At 39.0% G+C, this 19307-nt stretch overlaps 1 protein-coding gene across 2 annotated transcripts in view; it reads right to left on the bottom strand.

Annotated features, from left to right (window-relative positions):
- Window positions 1–19307, bottom strand: part of DCAF1 (DDB1 and CUL4 associated factor 1) — a 92113-nt gene that overhangs the window by 68696 nt on the left and 4110 nt on the right. The window contains exons 2-5 of one of the 2 annotated variants that reach the window (XM_065933594.1): window positions 14503–14620; window positions 9906–9982; window positions 7774–7847; window positions 5363–5476 (exon numbers count right to left, since the gene is read on the bottom strand). In XM_065933594.1, the coding sequence (XP_065789666.1) occupies window positions 5363–5476; window positions 7774–7847; window positions 9906–9982; window positions 14503–14612 (375 nt within the window). In that variant the 5' untranslated portion in view covers window positions 14613–14620. Of the gene's footprint in view, window positions 1–5362; window positions 5477–7773; window positions 7848–9905; window positions 9983–14502; window positions 14623–19307 lie in introns of both variants that reach the window. The other variant, XM_065933595.1, reaches the window with a different exon arrangement.

Raw genomic sequence — 19307 nt, 5'->3', positions numbered from 1 at the left:
AGTCTGAGTAAACTCCAGGAGTTGGTGATGGACAGGGAGGCCTGGTGTGCTGCAGTTCATAGGATTGCAAAGAGTCAGACACAAATGAGCAACTGAACTGAATGTAAAATTACCCCCACCAAACTCTAGGAGTGGGCTGCTGCTGCTGCTGCTAAATCGCTTCAGTCGCGTCCGACTCTGTGTGACCCCAAGGATGGCAGCCTACCAGGCTCCACGGTCCCTGGGATTCTCCAGGCAAGAACACTGAAGTGGGTTGCCATTTCCTTCTCCAATGCATGAAAGTGAAAAGTGAAAGTGAAGTCGCTCAGTCGTGTCTGATTCTTAGTGACCTCATGGACTGCAGCCTACCAGGCTCCTCCGTCCATGGGATTTTCCAGGCAAGAGTACTGGAGTGGGGTGCCACTGCCTTCTGCATAGAACTGGGCTGCCTCAGGCCAAACTACAGGGAGAGAACACAGCCCCACCCATAAGCAGGAAATTAGACTAAAGATTTACTGAGCATGCCCACCAGAAGAAGACCCTGTGTTCCCCACAGCCAGTCCCTCCTATAAGAAGTTTGCACAAGCCTCTTATTCTCATCCATCAGAGCACAGACAGAATGAAAACCACTATCACAGAAAACTAACCAAAATGATCACATGGATGACAGCCTTGTCAGTGAAACTACGAACCATGCCATGTAGGGCCACCCAAGACGGACGGGTCAAGGTGGGGAGTTCTAACAAAACGTGGTCCACGGGACAAAAACTGGCAAACCACTTCAGCATCATTGTCTTGAGAACCCCATGAATAGGGTGAAAAGGCAAAAAGATATGACACTGAAAGAGGAACCCTCCAGCAGGTCAGCAGGTGTCCAATATGCTGCTGGCGAAGAACAGAGAAATAGCTCCAGAAGGAATGAGGAAGCTGAACCAAAGTGGAAACAATGCCCAGTTGGGGATGTGTCTGGCGATGAGAGAAAAGGTCAGTGCTATGAAGAACAATATTGCATAGGAACCTGGAATGTCAGGCTATTGAATCAAGGTAAATTGGAAGTGGTCAAACAGGGGATGGCAAGAGGGAACATTTTAGGCATTTTAGGCATCAGTGAACTAAAATAGATGGGAATGGGCGGATTTAATTCAGATGACCATATACCTACTGTGAGCAAGAATCCCTTAGAAGAAATGGAGTAGCCCTCATAGTCAAAGAGTCCAAAATGCAGTACTTGGGTGCAATCTCAAAACTATAAAGTGATCTCGGTTTACTTCCAAGGCAAACCATTCAATATCACAGTAATCCAAGTCTACGCCCCAACCACTAATGCCAAAGAAGTTGAAGCTGAACAGTTCTATGAAGACCTACAAGACCTTCTAGAACTAACACCAAAAAAAGATGTTCTTTTCATCATAGGGGTCTGGAATACAAAAGTAGAAGATATATCTGGAGTAACAGGTAAGTGTGGCCTTGGAGTACAAAATGAAGCAGGGCAAAGGCTAACAGAGTTTTGCCAAGAGAACACACTGTTCATCGCAAACACCCTCTTCCAACAACACCAGAGATGACCCTACATATGGACATCACCAGATGGCCAATACCGAAATCAGACTGATTATATTCTTTTGCAGCTGAAAACGGAGAAGCTCTATATAGTCAGCAAAAACAAGACCTGGAGCTGACTGTGGCTCAGACCATGAGCTCCTTAATGCAAAATTCAGGCTCAAATAGAAGAAAGTAGGGAAAATCACTAGGCCATTCAGGTATTACCTATATCAAATCCCTTAGAATGATACAGTGCAAGTGACAAATAGATTCCAGGGATTAATCTGACAGAGTGCCTGAAGAACTATGGACGGAGGTTCCTAACATGGCATAGATGGTAAAACCATCCCTAAGAAAAAGAAATGAAGCAGGACAAAATGGTTGTCTGAGGAGGCCTTACATATAGCTGAGAAAAGAAGAGAAGCAAAAGACAAAAGAGAAAAGGAAAAATATACCAAACTGAATGCAGAGTTCCAAAGAATAGGAAGGAAAGATAAGAAAACCTTCTTAAGTGAACAATGCAAAAAAATAAAGGAAAATAAAAGACTGGGAAAGACTCGCGATCTCTTCAAGAAAATTATAGAGATACCGAGGATGCAAAGATGGACAGAAATGGAATAGATACAACAGAAGCAAAGGATATTAAGAAAAGGTGGCAAGAATACACAGTTATACAAAAAGGTATTAATGACACTGATAACCAAGATGGTGTAATCATCCAACTAGAGCCAGACAACCTGGACAATGAAGTCAAGTGGCCCATAGGAAGCATTACTACTAATAAAGCTGGTGGAGGTGATGGAATTCCAGCTAGCTATTTCAAATCCTAAAAGATGATGCTGTGAAAGTGCTCCACTTAATATGTCAGCAGATTTGGAAAATTCAGCAGTGGCCACAGGACTGGAAAATGTGTTTTCATTCCAATCCCAAAAAAGGGGAATGCCAAAGAATGTTCGAATTACCACACAATTACACTCATTTCACAAGCTAGCAAAGTAATGCTCCAAATTCTCCAAGTGAGGCTTCAACAGTACATGAATGAAGAACTTCCAGATGTACAAGCCGGATTTAGAAAAGGCATCAAATTGCCAACATCCATTGGATCACAAAGAAATCAAGGGAATTCCAGAAAAACATGTACTTCTGTCTCACTGACAATGTTAAAGCCTTTGACTGTGTGGATCACAACCATGGAAAATTCTTAAAGAGATGCAAATACCAGACCACCTTACCTGCCTCCTGAGAAACCTGCATGCAGGTCAAGAAGCAACAGTTAGACCCAGACATGGAACAAAGACTGGTTCCAAATTGGGAAAGGAGTACATCAAGGTTGTATATTGTCACCCTGCTTATTTAACTTACATGCAGAGTACATCAGAGTACATCATGCGAAATGTCAGGCTGGATAATGCACAAGCTGCAATTACCTCGGTATACAGATGACACCACCTTAATGGCAGAAAGTGAACTAAAGAGCCTCTTGATGAGGGTGAAAAAGGACAGTGAAAAAGCTGGTTTAAATCTCATCGTTCAAAAAACTAAGATCATGGCATCCAGTCCCATCACTTCATGGCAAATAGATGGGGAAAAAGTATCAACAGTGACAGATTTTATTTTCCTGGGCTCCTGATGTCTGCTGACAGTGACTGCAGCCATGAAATTAAAAGATGCTTGCTCCTTGGAAGAAAAGTTATGACACACCTAGACAGCTTATTTAAAAGCAGAGACATTACTTTGCAGACAAAGGTCCATATAGTCAAACCTATGGCTTTTGTACAGATGTGAGAGTTGGACCATGAAGAAGGCTGAGCACTGAAGAATTGATGCTTTTGAACTATGGTGCTGGAGAAGAGTCTTGAGTGTCCTTTGGATGGCAAGATCAAACCTAAAGGAAATTAATCCTAAATATTCACTCAAAGCACTGATATTGAAGCTCTAATACTTTGGCCACCTAATGGGAAGAGCTGATTCATTGGAAAAGACCCTAATGCTGGTAAAGACTGAAGGCAAGAAAAAAGACTATAAGACTATACCTAACATTACTAACTAAATCTATAATTACTGGAAATAATTATGATCCTGCTATGCTATGATGATACCATACAAGTTCTTCTGCCACTTTAAAGTCAAATTCCCTTCAAACAACAACTCAGAACCACAGAGCCCACATGCCGCAACTAAGGACTGAAGATCCCTCATGCCACAACTAAGACTTGGCACAGCCAAATAAATAAGTAAATATAAATATTTTTTTAAAACTACAATGAGGTATCACCTCACACTGGTCTGAATAGCCATCATCAAAAATCTATAAAGTATAAATGCTGGAGAGGGTGTAGAGAAAAGGAAAATTTCCTACATTGTTGGTAGGAATGTAAATTGGTACAGCCACTATGGAATATGGAGGTTCCTTAAAAACCTAGAAATAGAGCTACCATATGAGCCAGCAATCCCCCTCCTGGATATATAACCAGAGAAAACCATAATTCAAAAAGACACCCACACTGCAATGCAACACCATTTACAATAGCCAGGACATGGAAGCAACCTAAACATTCATCAACAGAGGAAATAAAGATGTGGTACATGTATACAATGAAACATAACTCAGTCATAAAAAGGACTAAAATAATGCCGTTTGCAGCAACAGGAATGGACCTAGAGACTGGCATACAGAGTGAAGTCAGTCAGTATGAGAAAGATAAGGATAACGTAGCTTATGTGTGGAATCTAGAAAAATGGTACAGATGAACTTATCTGCAAAGCAGAAACAGAGTCACAGATGTGGAAAACAAACTTACGGTTACCAAGGAGGAAAGGGGAAGGTGGGATGAACTGGGAGACTGGGATTGACATATATACTATATGACATATTACTATATATAAAATAGATAACTAATGAGAACCTACTGTATTGCACAAGGAACTCTGCTCAATGCTCTGTGGTGACCTAAATGGAAAGAAAATCTAAAAAAGGGTGACTATATGCATACACAGCAAGATATGATTATCTTGCTGTACAACAGAAACTAACACAACATTGTAAAGAAACAAATTTTTAAAATTTTAAAAATTAAAAAAAAAGTTTGGATAGGATCAAAAATCTACTCTAAAAACATAAGATCTTAAGATTTTAAAAATACTGTACACATAAGCAGCAAGTACTATTTAAGTACTCATTAAATAGTTACTTTAATTTTTTCTTGATTTCTTAAGTTTTTATAATATAAATTACTACTATAATAAAATATAATAAGAAAAAACTATAACAATTATTTTAATAAAGAAAAATCAAACAGAGCACCATGCAATTAAATAATAAAATGACAGGACATCCCCCTGGTGGTCCAGTAGTTAAGAACCCACCAAGCAATGCAGGGGATGCAGGCTTGATCGCTGGTCAGGAAACTAAAGGGCTTTTTGGTGGCTCAAACAGGAAAGAATCTGCTTGCAATGCAGGAAACCCAGGTTCAATCCCTGGGTTGAGAAGATCCTCCAGAGAAGGGAATGGATCCCCACTCCAGTATTCTTGCCTGGAGAATTCCACCGACAGAGGAGCCTGGAAGGCTACAGTTCATGGGGTGGCAAAGAGTCCGACACAACTGAGCAACTCACACACACACACGAACAGGAAACTAAGATTCTACACGCTGCAGAGCAACTGAGGCAGAGTCACAACTCCTGAGCCCACCAGCCACAACGAGAGCTCGTGCGCTGCAACAGGAGATCCCACACGACGCGACGGGGGCCCCACGGCCCGCGGACAAGATCTGACGCAACCAATAAACAAACATTTTTTTGAAAATTTAATAAAACAATGACTTTTCTTTTTGCTAAGTACCTTTTCTTGAAAGACAACAGCAGTTTCCAGCCCAGGCATGATGTCCAGTAGGAGTCTGCAAGCTGCAGTGTTTAAAGGGGGCTCTCGGCTTGTCATCACATATGCATTCACCAGCTGTAAAGAAGAGCAATACTTTTCATCTGAAATTCAACCCAATCAAATTAATGAAGTCTAATAAATCCATACCATATTCCCATAGCTTGCCTAAAGAATATTAAAGAAGACTGTAAGACTATACCTAACATTACTAACTAAACCTGTAACTACTGTAAATAATTATGATTCTGCTACGCCATGATACAAGTTCTTCTGCCACTTTAAAGTGAAATTCCGTTCAAACAACAACTCAGCAACCACAGAAATTAAAACTCAAGAGTTATCACAAAAAAATCACCTCCCATCCTTATACTTTTTCAGAAGGATAAAACAGGGCAAGACAAGCCTCCCCTCACCCCTCCCTGATTCTTGACAATGATTAATGAAAAAACTTTGAGTTTTTTATATAAATATATTAATAATGCTTTCTTTTTGGCACTCATCAGATTAAAAAAACACTGGATCTCTAAGTGGCACTGTGTTCTGTTACTGGATATACAATAATGGATAGGACATAGTCCCATCACCAAAAGGTTCATAACCCAAAAAAGGTGACAGCTGGGAAAGACAAGTATCATAAATACAGGATGCTACAGAAGCCTGGAGGAGATTATAAACCTTGCAAAGGAATCAGAGAAGGCTGCAGAGAGGAAGGGGCTCCAAGCAAGAACATGAAGGACAAAGAGGAACAGCTAATGAGGGGTGAAAAGGAAAGGAGGCAAAGGGCAAGAACTAAACATTGAAAGAACAAAGGCCATGACAAACAGGTTTATAAACCAAAATAAGAAATTTAAAGTTCATCATGAGAGCAATGGGAACCACTAATGCACTTTAAGCAAGACAGCTGAGTGCCATGATCACTTTTTTACATTTGATTAAGATTTCCGGACTATAAGTAAAGAATGGGTTGGAGGAAGACAAGATGAGAAACCAATTAAGAGGCTACTGCAGTACCAAGAGAGATACAGTGTTGGCTAGCCTAAGGTCTGGGAACAAGGGCAGAAAGAAGTCAAGGGATTTGTGAAGGCTAAGGGGTTAGGAACCCATAAGACCTATAACTTCACTGAATAAGAGAGCATAGAGGAATAAAGGGGGCTTTCCAGGTGGCGCCAGTGGTAGAGAATCAGGAGATGCCAATGCAGGAGACTCGAGATGCAGGTTCAATTTCTGGGTCGGGAAGATCCCCTGGAGGAGGAAACGGCAACCTACTCCAGTATTCTTGCTGGGAAAATCCCAAGGACAGAGGAGCCCAGTGGGCTACAGTCCACGGGGTCGCAAAGATGAATCAGACATGACTGAGAATGCACAAAGGCTAGAGGAACAAAGGAACTTCTAGCTGGTTAGGAAAGGACACCATTACTGAGCTAGAGAATAAGAAAAACAGACTACGGGGCAAGCAATTAGACATGCAGAACTCAAGGTGCCTATGGGAAATATACATGTGGGGATTAGAAGGCAAGTTAGAAGTGATCTGAAGCAGAAGAGAGATACCAGTGAAAGAAGTAAAACTGAGAATTAATATAGATAATTAACTACTGAGCCCTCATGTGTCAGGTTCTACACCAAGCATTTTCAGACTTAATTTCATTCAAGGATTACAAAAATATTTTAAGGTAAATAATTATCATCCTCATTTTATAGATTAGGAAAATAAAACTTGGAGAGGCTTAAGTTGCTGAAAGATCAAAATCTCAAAGAACAGTAGAGCTGCATTTAAACCCCAAAAGTGGACCCCAAAGCCCATGCTCTCAAGTATCAAGCTATTTGCCTCCAAAAACAAATGTAGTAATTTACTGAATTATTTACTGAACTACTACTACATTTAGGAGCTGAATACATACTTTTCCCCCCTCATTTACTCAACAGACCTGAGTTAAATAACTTTCCTTCCTTTCTCTACTCCCTCCACATGTCCAGTACATAGTGTGCACACATATAGTGTGCACACCCATAGTGTCAGTGCAGAAGCATGCTGCACACAACACTCTTAATTTTTCTATTCAGGAATCCAAGAGAACTTCCACATTCCCAAATTCAAAATCATCTCACTCCAGTATGAGCACAGATGCCTTAAGAACCCTCACCAATATGCAACTCAACACCAAAGAGAAAATACCTTGGCCACAGCCAGGACTTTGGTAATAAAGAAGTCCATAATTAGTCTTATTTCTTTGAACCAATACCACATTAAAAAATCTATCCACTCTATTCCCAACTTTGTCAAGGCCTCAGGAGAAAGCAGACTATTTACAGAAAAATAAAGGTACAGCATCTGTTGATGATAATCTCTGGAGAAAAGTAAGAAGCAAACCTACTGCATTCATGAAATCATCATTCTTGAAGAGTATTCTCAGCAAATGGCCCAGCATACACTCTGGATCAGCTCGACCTGCCGAAAGAAGAGGGGAGGAGCAAAGGAATGAGTAAGTCATCCAGTTAAGCAACTCAGACCTCTGGAAAGGAACCAGGGTGGTTGTAAGTACCATTAAAAGGCCAGCAAAAATTAACAGAAACGAAGAAAAGATTCTCTTGATGAACTAGATCTCATTAGAAGCATTCTTTAAAATTAAAAAAGACAATAAAAAACTTCAAACACTACTTTCTAACCTTCCCATCTCCCAGTATACTGTCTACACATCAAGGTCAAATTAAACAAATGAGCATAAGACACAGACCAGCATCACTCAGAGTATACAAGGTCTATGGAAGAATCATAAAGGATCCTAAGAGAACAAAAACGTCTGACCTCCCAAAGAGAAAAAGGAAGAAAGCATAGCTTCTCTTGATGGGTGGCCTGGAGAAAACAGGCTCCAAAGTTCAGTCTCTCAACTATAAAGCCAACAGCAGCAGTAGTATGTCCTCAAACCTGTAACAACAGGCCAGGTTTGAGAGAGAGGGGAGTCCCACCAAGCTAAAGATAAGGTAAATTTGGTCATTTTAACTTCTGAGCTCCTAGAAAGAGAAAGGAGGCCAAGAACCTAGGATTTACTCAATATACAGCCTAAAAATGAAAGAATTCACTAATCGTTGGGAAAATTATTGGTTTGTTTTTAAAACAGGTGTTAACTATTTTATTTAATTTTCCTTTCAGAGTGGCAAGTTTAGTCAAAGGATACAATTTAGGATGAAGATTTTAAGTTGCTGATAAAAAGTTTTTACCAAGCTGTAATTAACACTCCAAAGTAATTTACAAAACAGAAGTTAGAGAATAGCCTCAGAAAAACAAATGTGGACCTCAGATTACCTAACTTTATGTTTATAAATGATGAAACTAAGATCCCCTTTATTTTAAAAGAAATTATGCCTAGCAACAAATACGTTTTAAAATAAGGGACAGGGAGGAAATAAATTGTCTTTAAATTTCTCCTGAAAAAAGGCATTCTTCTCTCCCTTCTTCCTTGTTACCATTTCCAAGGCATCCTTTCCAAGGCAGCATCACTAAGCAGGATCCTCTCTTTTAATTCTTTTCACAGTCCCATGAATTAACTTCTTTTCACTTTCCCACTTTTTCTTGCCCTTTCTGCCTTACTGAAGATGTGAGTTCAATAAGCAAAAGAGTTCTCAAAGTCACAAGTGGGGATGTCTAGGACAAGAGCAGCAGGTAACATCACATAACCACCAGACACTCAATCTGAAATGCCTAGCTTATTTACATTTGGGAATAAAAGTCTAAGTAACAGAAGTATAACACTGGTACATTCAGGTGGATATACAATGTCCTTATTTTTATTAAGTTCCACTCATTTCACTGTCTTTCCAGTTACAAGATCTCAGTCTCTTCTCTCCAAAAAGAACTGCTTCTGGTTTTATAAATAGAAAATTTATGTGTAGTGTGGACCCATACGACTTAAGTTGTCCCCTAGTAATCTACCTTCGAACATAAAACGGCAGTCTCGAGTCCCACACAGTTCTGTATTATAGCAAATTCCACGCCAAAGCAGGCTGGGTCTTCGTGGCTCACTGACCCAAAAGAAAACCACATTAACCTGAGGTAGCATATTTTAGCTATTGGAACATTAAGGTAGACATCAAGAAGTCCATTTATTATTCAAGGTTCCAAGTATCAACTTCATAACTAAGAGGTATTAAATGCATTCTCAACCACATTTCCCCATTAGTAAAAGGATAATTAGTGTTGTTAGAAAGATGAAGCCACATAGAGTATAACATCTTTTGGTTCAAAAGTCAAAAAGAGAGAACATTTTTTTTCTTTTTAAATCTATGTAATCATTTCAACTAATAAGGTATATCTATATAATCTAATTCCTTTAAGTACTTGATAAATGTTAAAAATATTTCCATTTTTCCAGGAATTTATTTTTCCTTGCTGCCCCCACCTTGAGCAATATTTTAAGAAATTCTATTTCAACTGAAAAACAGTCCTTATAGTAAGCAGTTTTCTTTTGTAAGAAAATTAGAGCCAGAATTAAGAAAACACAGATCTCACCAGGATGTCGATCATCAAATGGGTCTGGATCCCCCTTACGATATTCTTCAGTTTCTTTTTCAATCAACTCAGACATCCTAATACAAAGGGAAGACAAGGTCAATGCTAGACAAGCATACAAAAAAGAAAAAAAAGACGTACCACCACCTACAACAGTCAATGCAACAGTCAAAGTACAAAATAAAAGCAAAAAATTAGAAAGAGGGTGCTGTCCTGACAAACATAAAGATCTAACCAACCATCTCATAAAACAATTTCCACTCCCAAATTCATTCTTCTCTCCAACTCTCCTGTCTCAAGGAATAGCACTACTACCCCCTCAGAAGCCAAAAACCCAGGAGACATCCTTAAATCCTTCCTTTTTCTCCTCTTCCCCACTGCAATAATTCTTATTAGCTCTACCCACAAAATATCTCCTGACTTCAATCATTTCTTTAAGTCTTGACCAGAAATGTCCAGAGCATACTGTTTTGAACTCTCTACTCTCAAAATAGTAGATTCCAGACCTCTTCTACTGTTTTTGACTTTGTTCATTACTTACCCTCTCTGTGCCTAACCTGTAATATGAGGATAACAGTGCCCATCTTAGAGTTTCCCTGAGGTTTAAGTTAATATATATGTACTCTGCTTAGAACAGAGCTTGACATCAGAGCTACTTAGGTGTTGTTCCGATGAAAACTGGGAATCAAAAACAAATGGGGGGGTTCATGAGGAAGGGAACATATGTATACTTATGGCTGATTCATGCGGATATATGGCAGAAACGAACACAATATTGTAAAGCAATTATCCTCCAACTGAAAATAAACAAATTAGGGGGAAAAAAAGAACAAATAGGGCCTCCCTCACAATGACTCAGTGGTAAAGGATTCACCCGCGAATGCAGGAGACATGGGTTCATCCCTAATCCAGGAAGAACCCACAAGGTCCCAGAAGACTCAGAGCAACTGTAAGTCCATGCGCCACCATTATTGAGCCTTGGAGCTGCAACTACTGAGCCCATGCACCCTAGAGCTGGTGCAACCCAAGAGAGGCTCACATGCTGCGCAATGAAGATTCAGCACAGCCAAAAAATAAAAGAATAAAATTATTATTTTTAAAAAAGTAGAAAACCAGTTAATCTAAGGCAGATACTGATGTGATGCAGCAGGAGGGAGCCTTCTGGAGATAGTTCTTAAGTTCTACAAGTTGATCTAGGTGATTTTACAAGGAAAGAATCCATCAGAGCATTATACAACACACAGTCATCGCTTGGTATCTGTAAGGAATTAGTTCCAGGACCTCCCAGGGACACTAAAATCCTTCAACTATCAAGTCCTTTACAAAAAAATGGCATAGTACAGTTGGCCCTCCACGTTCACAGATTCAAGCAACCATGGGTCAACTATAAATTACTGCACTGGCCAAAATGTCCGTTCAGGTTTTTCTGTAACCTCTTACAGAAAATACTGTAGGAAATAACCAGTGAACTGACAACAGACCCACAATTTGGAGGATGGTAGGCATTTTGCCCCTATCTAAAACATACTTTTAACTCATCCTACTGCATCTTTAAATTCTCAGCCTAACCTTGAAAATATATTTTACAATCTTGCTCCATGTAATTTTACCTTCCATTCCTACCTTATATATTCACCCTGCACTCTGGTGGAGTCCATTTCCTCCCTGCCACAGAAACATGCCCAGTTCATTCTCCCCTAGATAGATACCTTTTTCAGTCACATTTTCACTTTTCCTAGAAAACCTTGTCTTCTTTGCTTTTCATCAATATATATTCTACCAAATTTCAAGCCCCTGTTCCAAGGAACCTTTACCACATCCTATATTGGAAAGCCCACTGGATTTGGAGTTAAAACCCAGTACCCTAACCTTAGCTTTCTACTGCCTGGCTATACAAGCAGTCTTTTTCAAGTAGCTCAGAGGATGGCTATCTTTCAACAATGTGGCTCTCAGTGATACCTCTAGTAACAAATGAGGAAGCTGTTCTGATAAACAAAAGGTCTGGAATATTCACAAACCATCTGCCCGAGCTAGCACTTCATTACATACTATTCTGTACCACTACCCACTTTTTTTAGATCCATTTAGTTGCCTCCCAGATAGTTATCTCCTTGAACACAGGGTTCCTCTAGTTTAGGCTTTGCACTGCCGAGTACCATAGTATAATGACAAAGTTCAGGTGCAAATATGATAAATAATATGAAAATAACCTGAAAATAAAGTTACTTGTTTTTGGCCTCGCTGCACAGCATGCAGGATCTTAGTTCCCCAACCAGGGACTGAACCTGGGCCCTTGGCAATGGAAGTGCCGAGTCCTCACTACTGGATCACCAGGGAATTCCCAAAAATAAAACATTAAAACACATTTTTTTGAGCAATTTAGTGAGTCTACCATGAACAGTACCATTTATAACTCTCTACTCCTTTCAAAATTACATCAATAATCCACATGTTAAATGCACAATATTTAAGATTCTTTAATTCATATGGCTACATCTCAAGTAGCTTGTGATTAGTTCTTAATCTCCAATGCCTCTACAAATGAAAATATACTTTCCGCCAGTCAACAAAAACCCTTTCCCTAAAATAAAAAACTGCACTTTCACATGTTTCGCATCTATCAAGAGCAGTTATGAACAAAGCATTTATCCCTGTTTAACCTTTCATAAGACCATAGTTCTTTTTATCCCTAGAGAATAGATCATTGCATAAACAAAACTTTTTTTCTACTGTTATATCAAAGATTAGATATTAAAGAACCTGTTGTTTCAAATGCTTCCTGTTAACAAAAATCACAGGCATCCCTCCCTAGTCTTTATTTTTCACTCTCTCTCCTTCTTTACAGTCATTCAGTAAAATTATGTACCACAGTTCACTATGTACCAGGCAAAGGGCAAGTCACTGTCTGAAGAGACACGAGGAGACACCAATAAAAGTGAGAAGTAAAAAAATGAGAAAGTAAAAAAAAAAATGAAAAAGAAAAATGAAAAAATGAAAAGAAAATGAAAATGAAAGAAAAAAAATGAGAAGTAAAAATCAGAAAACTTACAGTTTAGTAAGGAGACACATGTAAAATGATAATTACAGTACAAGTGGCAATTAAAATGAGGGAAAGATTTTTTAATCGAAATATAGTTGATTTACAATGTTAATTACCACTGTACAGCAAAGTGATTCAGTTACACGTATTCATACATACATTCCATCTTTAAATATCCTTTTCCATGATGGTTTATCATATGACATTGAATATAACTCTCTGTGCTACAGTAGGCCCTTTTTGTTTATCTATTCTACGTATAAAAGACTACATTTGCTAACCCCAACCTCCCCTCCCCTCAGCAACAACCAGTCTGCTTTTCTATGTCCATGATTCCATTTCTGTGTCACAGACAGGTTCATTTGGGTCATGTTGTGTCATATTTTAGATTTCACATATAAGTGGTATCATATGGTATTTACAGACATGATTCTTGAACTGCTTCCTGAAAGGAATAGAGCGTGCCAGGCAGATATACCAAAGGAAGGCTTTTCAGGCCAAAGAAATAGCAAGTATAAAGGCAAACAGACACTGGAAAATATGGTACTGTTCCTCACTGAAAAAGAACAACACTATGAGGCAGAAAAAGGAAGTAGGGGCCAAATCATAAACAGCATCATAAGCCACTCTGAACAGTTTACATTTCATCTTGTAGGGAAAGGGAGCCAGAAAAGAATTACGAGTTGAGGTATGACAATCAGATTTGTGTGTGAAAAAGATAAATCTTTCCACAGAGAGAATGTTGTATTAGAAGAGGGTAAACTGGAGACAGGGGTAATGCATATTGCCTAATAAGTCAGCCAAGATATGATCAATACCTAATGAAGAGAGAGGGAAGGGAAAGAAGAGGAAGCAGAAATCCTCAGGACTTAGTGATTAGGTTGTGCTAGGAAAGGAATACACTAGGGAGAATGATTTTCAGTTTTTGGTTTAAAACCATCTGCACCAAGGCAGGGAGCACTAAAGTACCTGCTGGGAACGAAGAGGGAGGTAGGATAATGATAAGAAGCTCTATTTTGGACACAGTGCATTTCAAGAGTCTGTGGAACAACCAGGAAAGGAGGTATACACCAAGCAGCTGAGAAACAGGTCTGAAATTTTTATAAAGAAGAGTCTGAGAAAAAGAGACTGAGAATAATTTTTTAAATCATGGACAGAGGTAAAACTATCTAGGTAAAATACCTAGGGTGAAGAGAGAAGAGAACCACCAACAAAACTCTGGAACTAAAACACTGGCAGAAGAATCTAGGAAAGAGGACGACAACAAAAGGGCCCGAGAAGAAAAGGAAGCAATTTTAAAAGCTTCAAGACGTAGGGACATAAAGACTAATTCTGACAGGGGAAAAAAATGGATTTAGAATTTCCAAAGTAATAATGTTCTATACTATTCTCCAATGTTTCTTTTTTCTTTCTTGGCCATGTTGCACAGCTTGCAGGATTTCAGTTCACCAACTAGGTGCTGAACCTGTACCCCTGGCAATGAAAGCCCAATTAATAACCACTGGACCACCTGGTAATTCCCAAATTTCCTTTAAAAAAACACTTAACTGGTCATACCTGGTAAGAATGGGTACCATGTCCTGCCCACTGCCATGTTCCTTTTCCCACTGCTCCAGCAGGGTAGTAAGCTCGGCTTTGGAGTCCACATGTACCGCTACTGTAGCCATGGCTTGACCTAGGCAAGAAGCAAAACACAAACACACAAATAAATACAGGCAAATAAATCTGACGTACTTCCTACAAAAAGGAAAGTGAGGAGGGAGGGAAAAAAGGATGACCAAACAAGGAAAATAAAAGTATGGGAAATTTAACCCTTGGATAATTTTATTTGTGGTACAGTGCAAAATCTGGGATTGGGGACCTGGATACTCATAAAAGTCTGACAAACAAGTCTTTTCACCTCTCTCAAGCTGTTTGCTAGACTTTGGGAACTGGATCAAAATCATGATTTTTAACCTTTCTATGAGCAGGAATTCCTGAGAATCAGGCAAAACCTATGGTTTCTTTCTCCTCTCAGAAACACACATACATGTATCCCTGCTTTTCAGAAGTTCACTTTATGCCACATCATTTTTATGGCATCACTGACTCAATGGATATGAGTTTGAGCAACCTCTGGGAGATAGTGAAGGACAGGGAAGCCTGGAGTGCTGCAGTTCTCTTAGCTCAGAGAGTCAAACACGGCTTAGCAACTGAACAACAATTTTTATGAAAGACCTACATTAGTATCTGTTTTTGCTAACCCAAGGAAATCTGAAGAGGATTTTTGCTTTACTGAAAAAGGCAAAAAGCAAAAACAGCATTGTGTTGGTTTCGCAGCAAGCCATTCTCACTGCTGCAACCCCAAGCAGAGAAAGGCGCCACCAAGCTCCTTTCATACGAACTGCAATAAGCTACTATAGCTCTGAACTGCGCCTATGAGCACCTGGGCTTTATCTCAATTTTCGTGTATCCATTAGCAAGACGTGTCCTAAGGCAACTGCTTCACTTTATGTTACTTCAGTTCATGAAAGGTCTCAGAGGGACACTCTACAACCTGTACCTGCACATTATTATGTACAATAATCCCAAATCTAGATCTGAGGTCCAAACCTGGGAATCCCAAATCTAAATCTGAGGGCCAAACCTGTGAGGCTGCTTTTTTTTTTTTTTAAGATACAAAATATAGCAAATACTCCCAGAAAGACTGTGTTCTTCTAAGTCTTCAGGGGAAAGTTCTATGAAAGATAAGCAACATATTCCTGTTAATTCTTAACAAAAGATCAAGAAATGAAGTGGTTATCATTACTAATATGAAAGCTGGGAAGGAATATTATAAACTAATTTGTTCTTCAGGCTTCCTAATCTATCTCACAGCTCCTGGAAGGAGGATAACAGGCTGGAGAAAGGCAGAAAAAGCTGCTGAGCTGAGTGATGAGACCAGGAGTGCAGGATAGGGAGGTGAGACAGGCTCTGGAGTAGCCATATAAGACATCAACTCAGGGAAGAGAGGTTTACAAGGGACTCCAGAAGGGATAATAAATGAGACCCAAATAAATGTTCAGATAGTTTACTTCTCTTGCCAAAGCAGTCTTCAGATCAAAATGTCAAATCCTGACATACAAATGTGTATTTTCACAGACACAGCAACCCTTCTATAAAAACCTTTGTCCAAAAAAAAAAAAATCACTAGCTCATCTAGGATTATTTGTTCATTCTTCTAAAGGCATCTAATGTAAGACCAAAAGAAATACATTTACCATCAACCCTCTAAATTTCAGGCTTCCCTCATGGCTCAGTCGGTAAAGAATCTGCCTGCAATGCAGGAGACCCGGGTTCGATTCCTGGGTTGGAAAGATACCCTGGAGAAGGAAATAGCAACCCACTCCAGTATTCTTGCCTGGAGAATCCCATGGACAGAGGAGCCTGGCAGGCTCCAGTCCACGGCGTTGCAAGAGTTGGACACAACTTAGAGACTAAACCACCACCACCACCACTCTAAATTTAACCATTTATCTTTTAGTCAAATTGAGGCAATTCTAATAGTAGACAGTGATTCATGCCACCTGAGCTACCCCTAAATCCAAAGGAGAATATTTTCAAAACAAAGTTAAAATGCTTCTTTTCTGCAAAGAATCCACATTTTCAGTTTTCTAGCCAAAGTCACAAGAGAAATACTGCAAATGTGACCAAATAATATGGACTTGTGACTTCAACTTGAGAAGACCCAAGGTATATTTTTGACTGCAACCTAACTATAAATGCATTTTTAAAAATAAATTTACTTAGAATAATTATGAAAGTGAAAGTCACACAGTCGTGTCCGACTCTTTGCGACCCCATGGACTATAGCCTGGCAGGCTCCCTATCCATGGAATTCTCCAGGCAAGAATACTGGAATGGGTCGCTATTCCCTTCTCCAGGGTATCTTCCCAACCCAGGAATCGAACCTGGGTCTCCCACCCTGCAGGTGGATTCTTTACCATCTGAACCACCAGTGAAGCCCCAGAATAATTACAGGTTTATTTTTTTTTAAGTTGTGAAGACAGTAGAGAATTCCCATATACCCGTCACTCAGTTCAGGTTCCCCTAATATTATCTTATAGTGACGTGATGTCAAAATTAAGAAACTGAAAATCAGTACATTACTTTAACTAAACTCCAGATCTGACTCACATTTCACCAGCTTTTCCATTCACATTCTTTTTCTGTTCCAAGATCTCATTCAGGATACATTACTTTTAGTTGTCATGTCTCCCTAATGTCCTCTGGTCTGTGACAGTTTTTGAATCTTCCCTTGTTTTTATGACCTTGACAATCTGGAGGAGTATTAGCCAAGGGGTAGAATGGGGTGATGATTTTATCAATGTTTCCCCCAATTTTATCAGTGTTTCCCTCAGTAAAATTTTACGCTGAGGTAAGAGATCTAAAGACTGGGTAAAGTAGTAACATATGGTAACAGCAGTTAATCTCTTACAACACATCCTAAAAGTGCAGGAGAAACGGCTTTACTGTTGCATTCTACCAAACACTTTAAAGAATTAAGATTACTCCTCAAATTATTCCAAAAAATTAAAGAAGAGGCAGACTTCCTAATGTAGTACATAAAGCCAATACTACCCTGATACCAAAGACAGATAATGATATCACTAGCAATCTACAGACTGATATGCTTTATGAAAACAGATGTAAAAATCCTTAACGAAATACCAGAAAGATGAAAACAGCAGGACATTAAGAGGATGAGATACCTGACCAAGTGGGATTTAGCCCAGGAATACAATGGTGGTTTGACATATGCAAACCAACTAAAGTAACACAATACATAATAGAATGAAGCGGGGCAGGGATGATCCTGTGACTGATATAGAAGAAGCATCTGACAAAATCCACACCCTTTTGTGAAAAACACTCGCTAAACCAGGAACAGAACTTCCTCAATAGGGCACGGTAAAGAGCATTAATTATAAAAACTCACAGCTGACATGGGCTTCCCAGGTGGCTCAGTGAGTAAAGAACATGCCTACAATGCAAGAAACCGAGTTTGATCCCTGGGTCGGGAAGATCCCCTGGAGGGCACGGAAAGACACTCCAGTATTCCTGCCTGGAGGATCCGAGGGACAGAGGAATCTGGAGGGCAGCAGGGTCCACGAGGTCGCAAAGAGTCAGACACGACTGAAGCAACTAACAGCTAACACATACTCAATGGTGAAAAGACTGAAGGCTTTCCCCCTAAAATCAGAAACAAAACAAAGAAGTCTATTTTCACAACTTAAGCACCGTGCTGAAGTTCTAGCCAAAGGAATTAAGACAAAAAAATAAAAAAGCATCCAAGTTGGAAAGGAAGAAGTAAAATTATCTTTATTGACAGATGACATGGTCCAATATATAGTAAATCCTACAGAACTGACAAATACTACTGGAATTAATAAACAAGTTAGCAAAGTTATAGAATACAACATTAACACAAAAATTACTTGTATTGCTGCACAGTAGCAATAAATAATCAAATACGAAATTAACAAAACAATTTCACTCAAAATAGCACTAAAAAGAATAAAATGCTAAGGAATCAATTTAAGCCAAAGGCAAACAACTTCCTCAAAGAAAATTACAAAACATTGCTGGAAAGAATAAAATTAAAAAAGACCTAAATAAATGGAAAGACATCCTGTAGTCACAGATTAGAACACTTAATATTGTGAAGACAGCAATATTCTCCAAAATGGGCAACTGTCAACACAATCCCTACAAAATCTAATGATCTCCTTTGCATTAGAGCAAATAACAATTCTAAAATTTATGTGTAACTGCAAGGAATCCTAAATGACCAAAGCGATCTTGAAAAAAACAGAATTCACACATCTGACTTCAAATCTACTATGTAAAATAATCAAAATTCTGTGATACTGGCATAAGGAAAGACATATATACCAACACAATGGAACCAAGAGTTCAGAAATAAAATCTCACACTTATGCTCAACTGATATTCAACAAGTAGGCCAAAGCCAGTCAACAGCGAAAGAATTTGTTGAAAGACCATTACTAGAAAAACTAATGGTCTTTCAACAAATTGTACTGAGACAACTGAATATTCATGTACCAAGGAATGAAGCTGGATCCTTGCTTCACATCACATACAAAAATTATCTCAAAATGGATCAAAGACTTCAATATAAGAGTTTAAACCATAAAACTCTTAGAGGTAAACACAGGGGTAAATCTTCATGACTTTGAAATTGGCAAGAGATGTTCATCTGACATCAAAAGAATAAGCAACAAAGGAATAAATTGGACTTCAACATTTAAAACTTTTGTGCCAAATACATTCTCAAGAAAGTGAAAAGACAATCCATAGAATGGAAGAAAATATTTGCAAAT

Source organism: Muntiacus reevesi, chromosome 4 (genome assembly GCF_963930625.1).
Source record: "Muntiacus reevesi chromosome 4, mMunRee1.1, whole genome shotgun sequence".
Classification (NCBI taxonomy): domain Eukaryota; kingdom Metazoa; phylum Chordata; class Mammalia; order Artiodactyla; family Cervidae; genus Muntiacus; species Muntiacus reevesi.
This window is presented reverse-complemented; position numbering and strand designations above follow the sequence as displayed.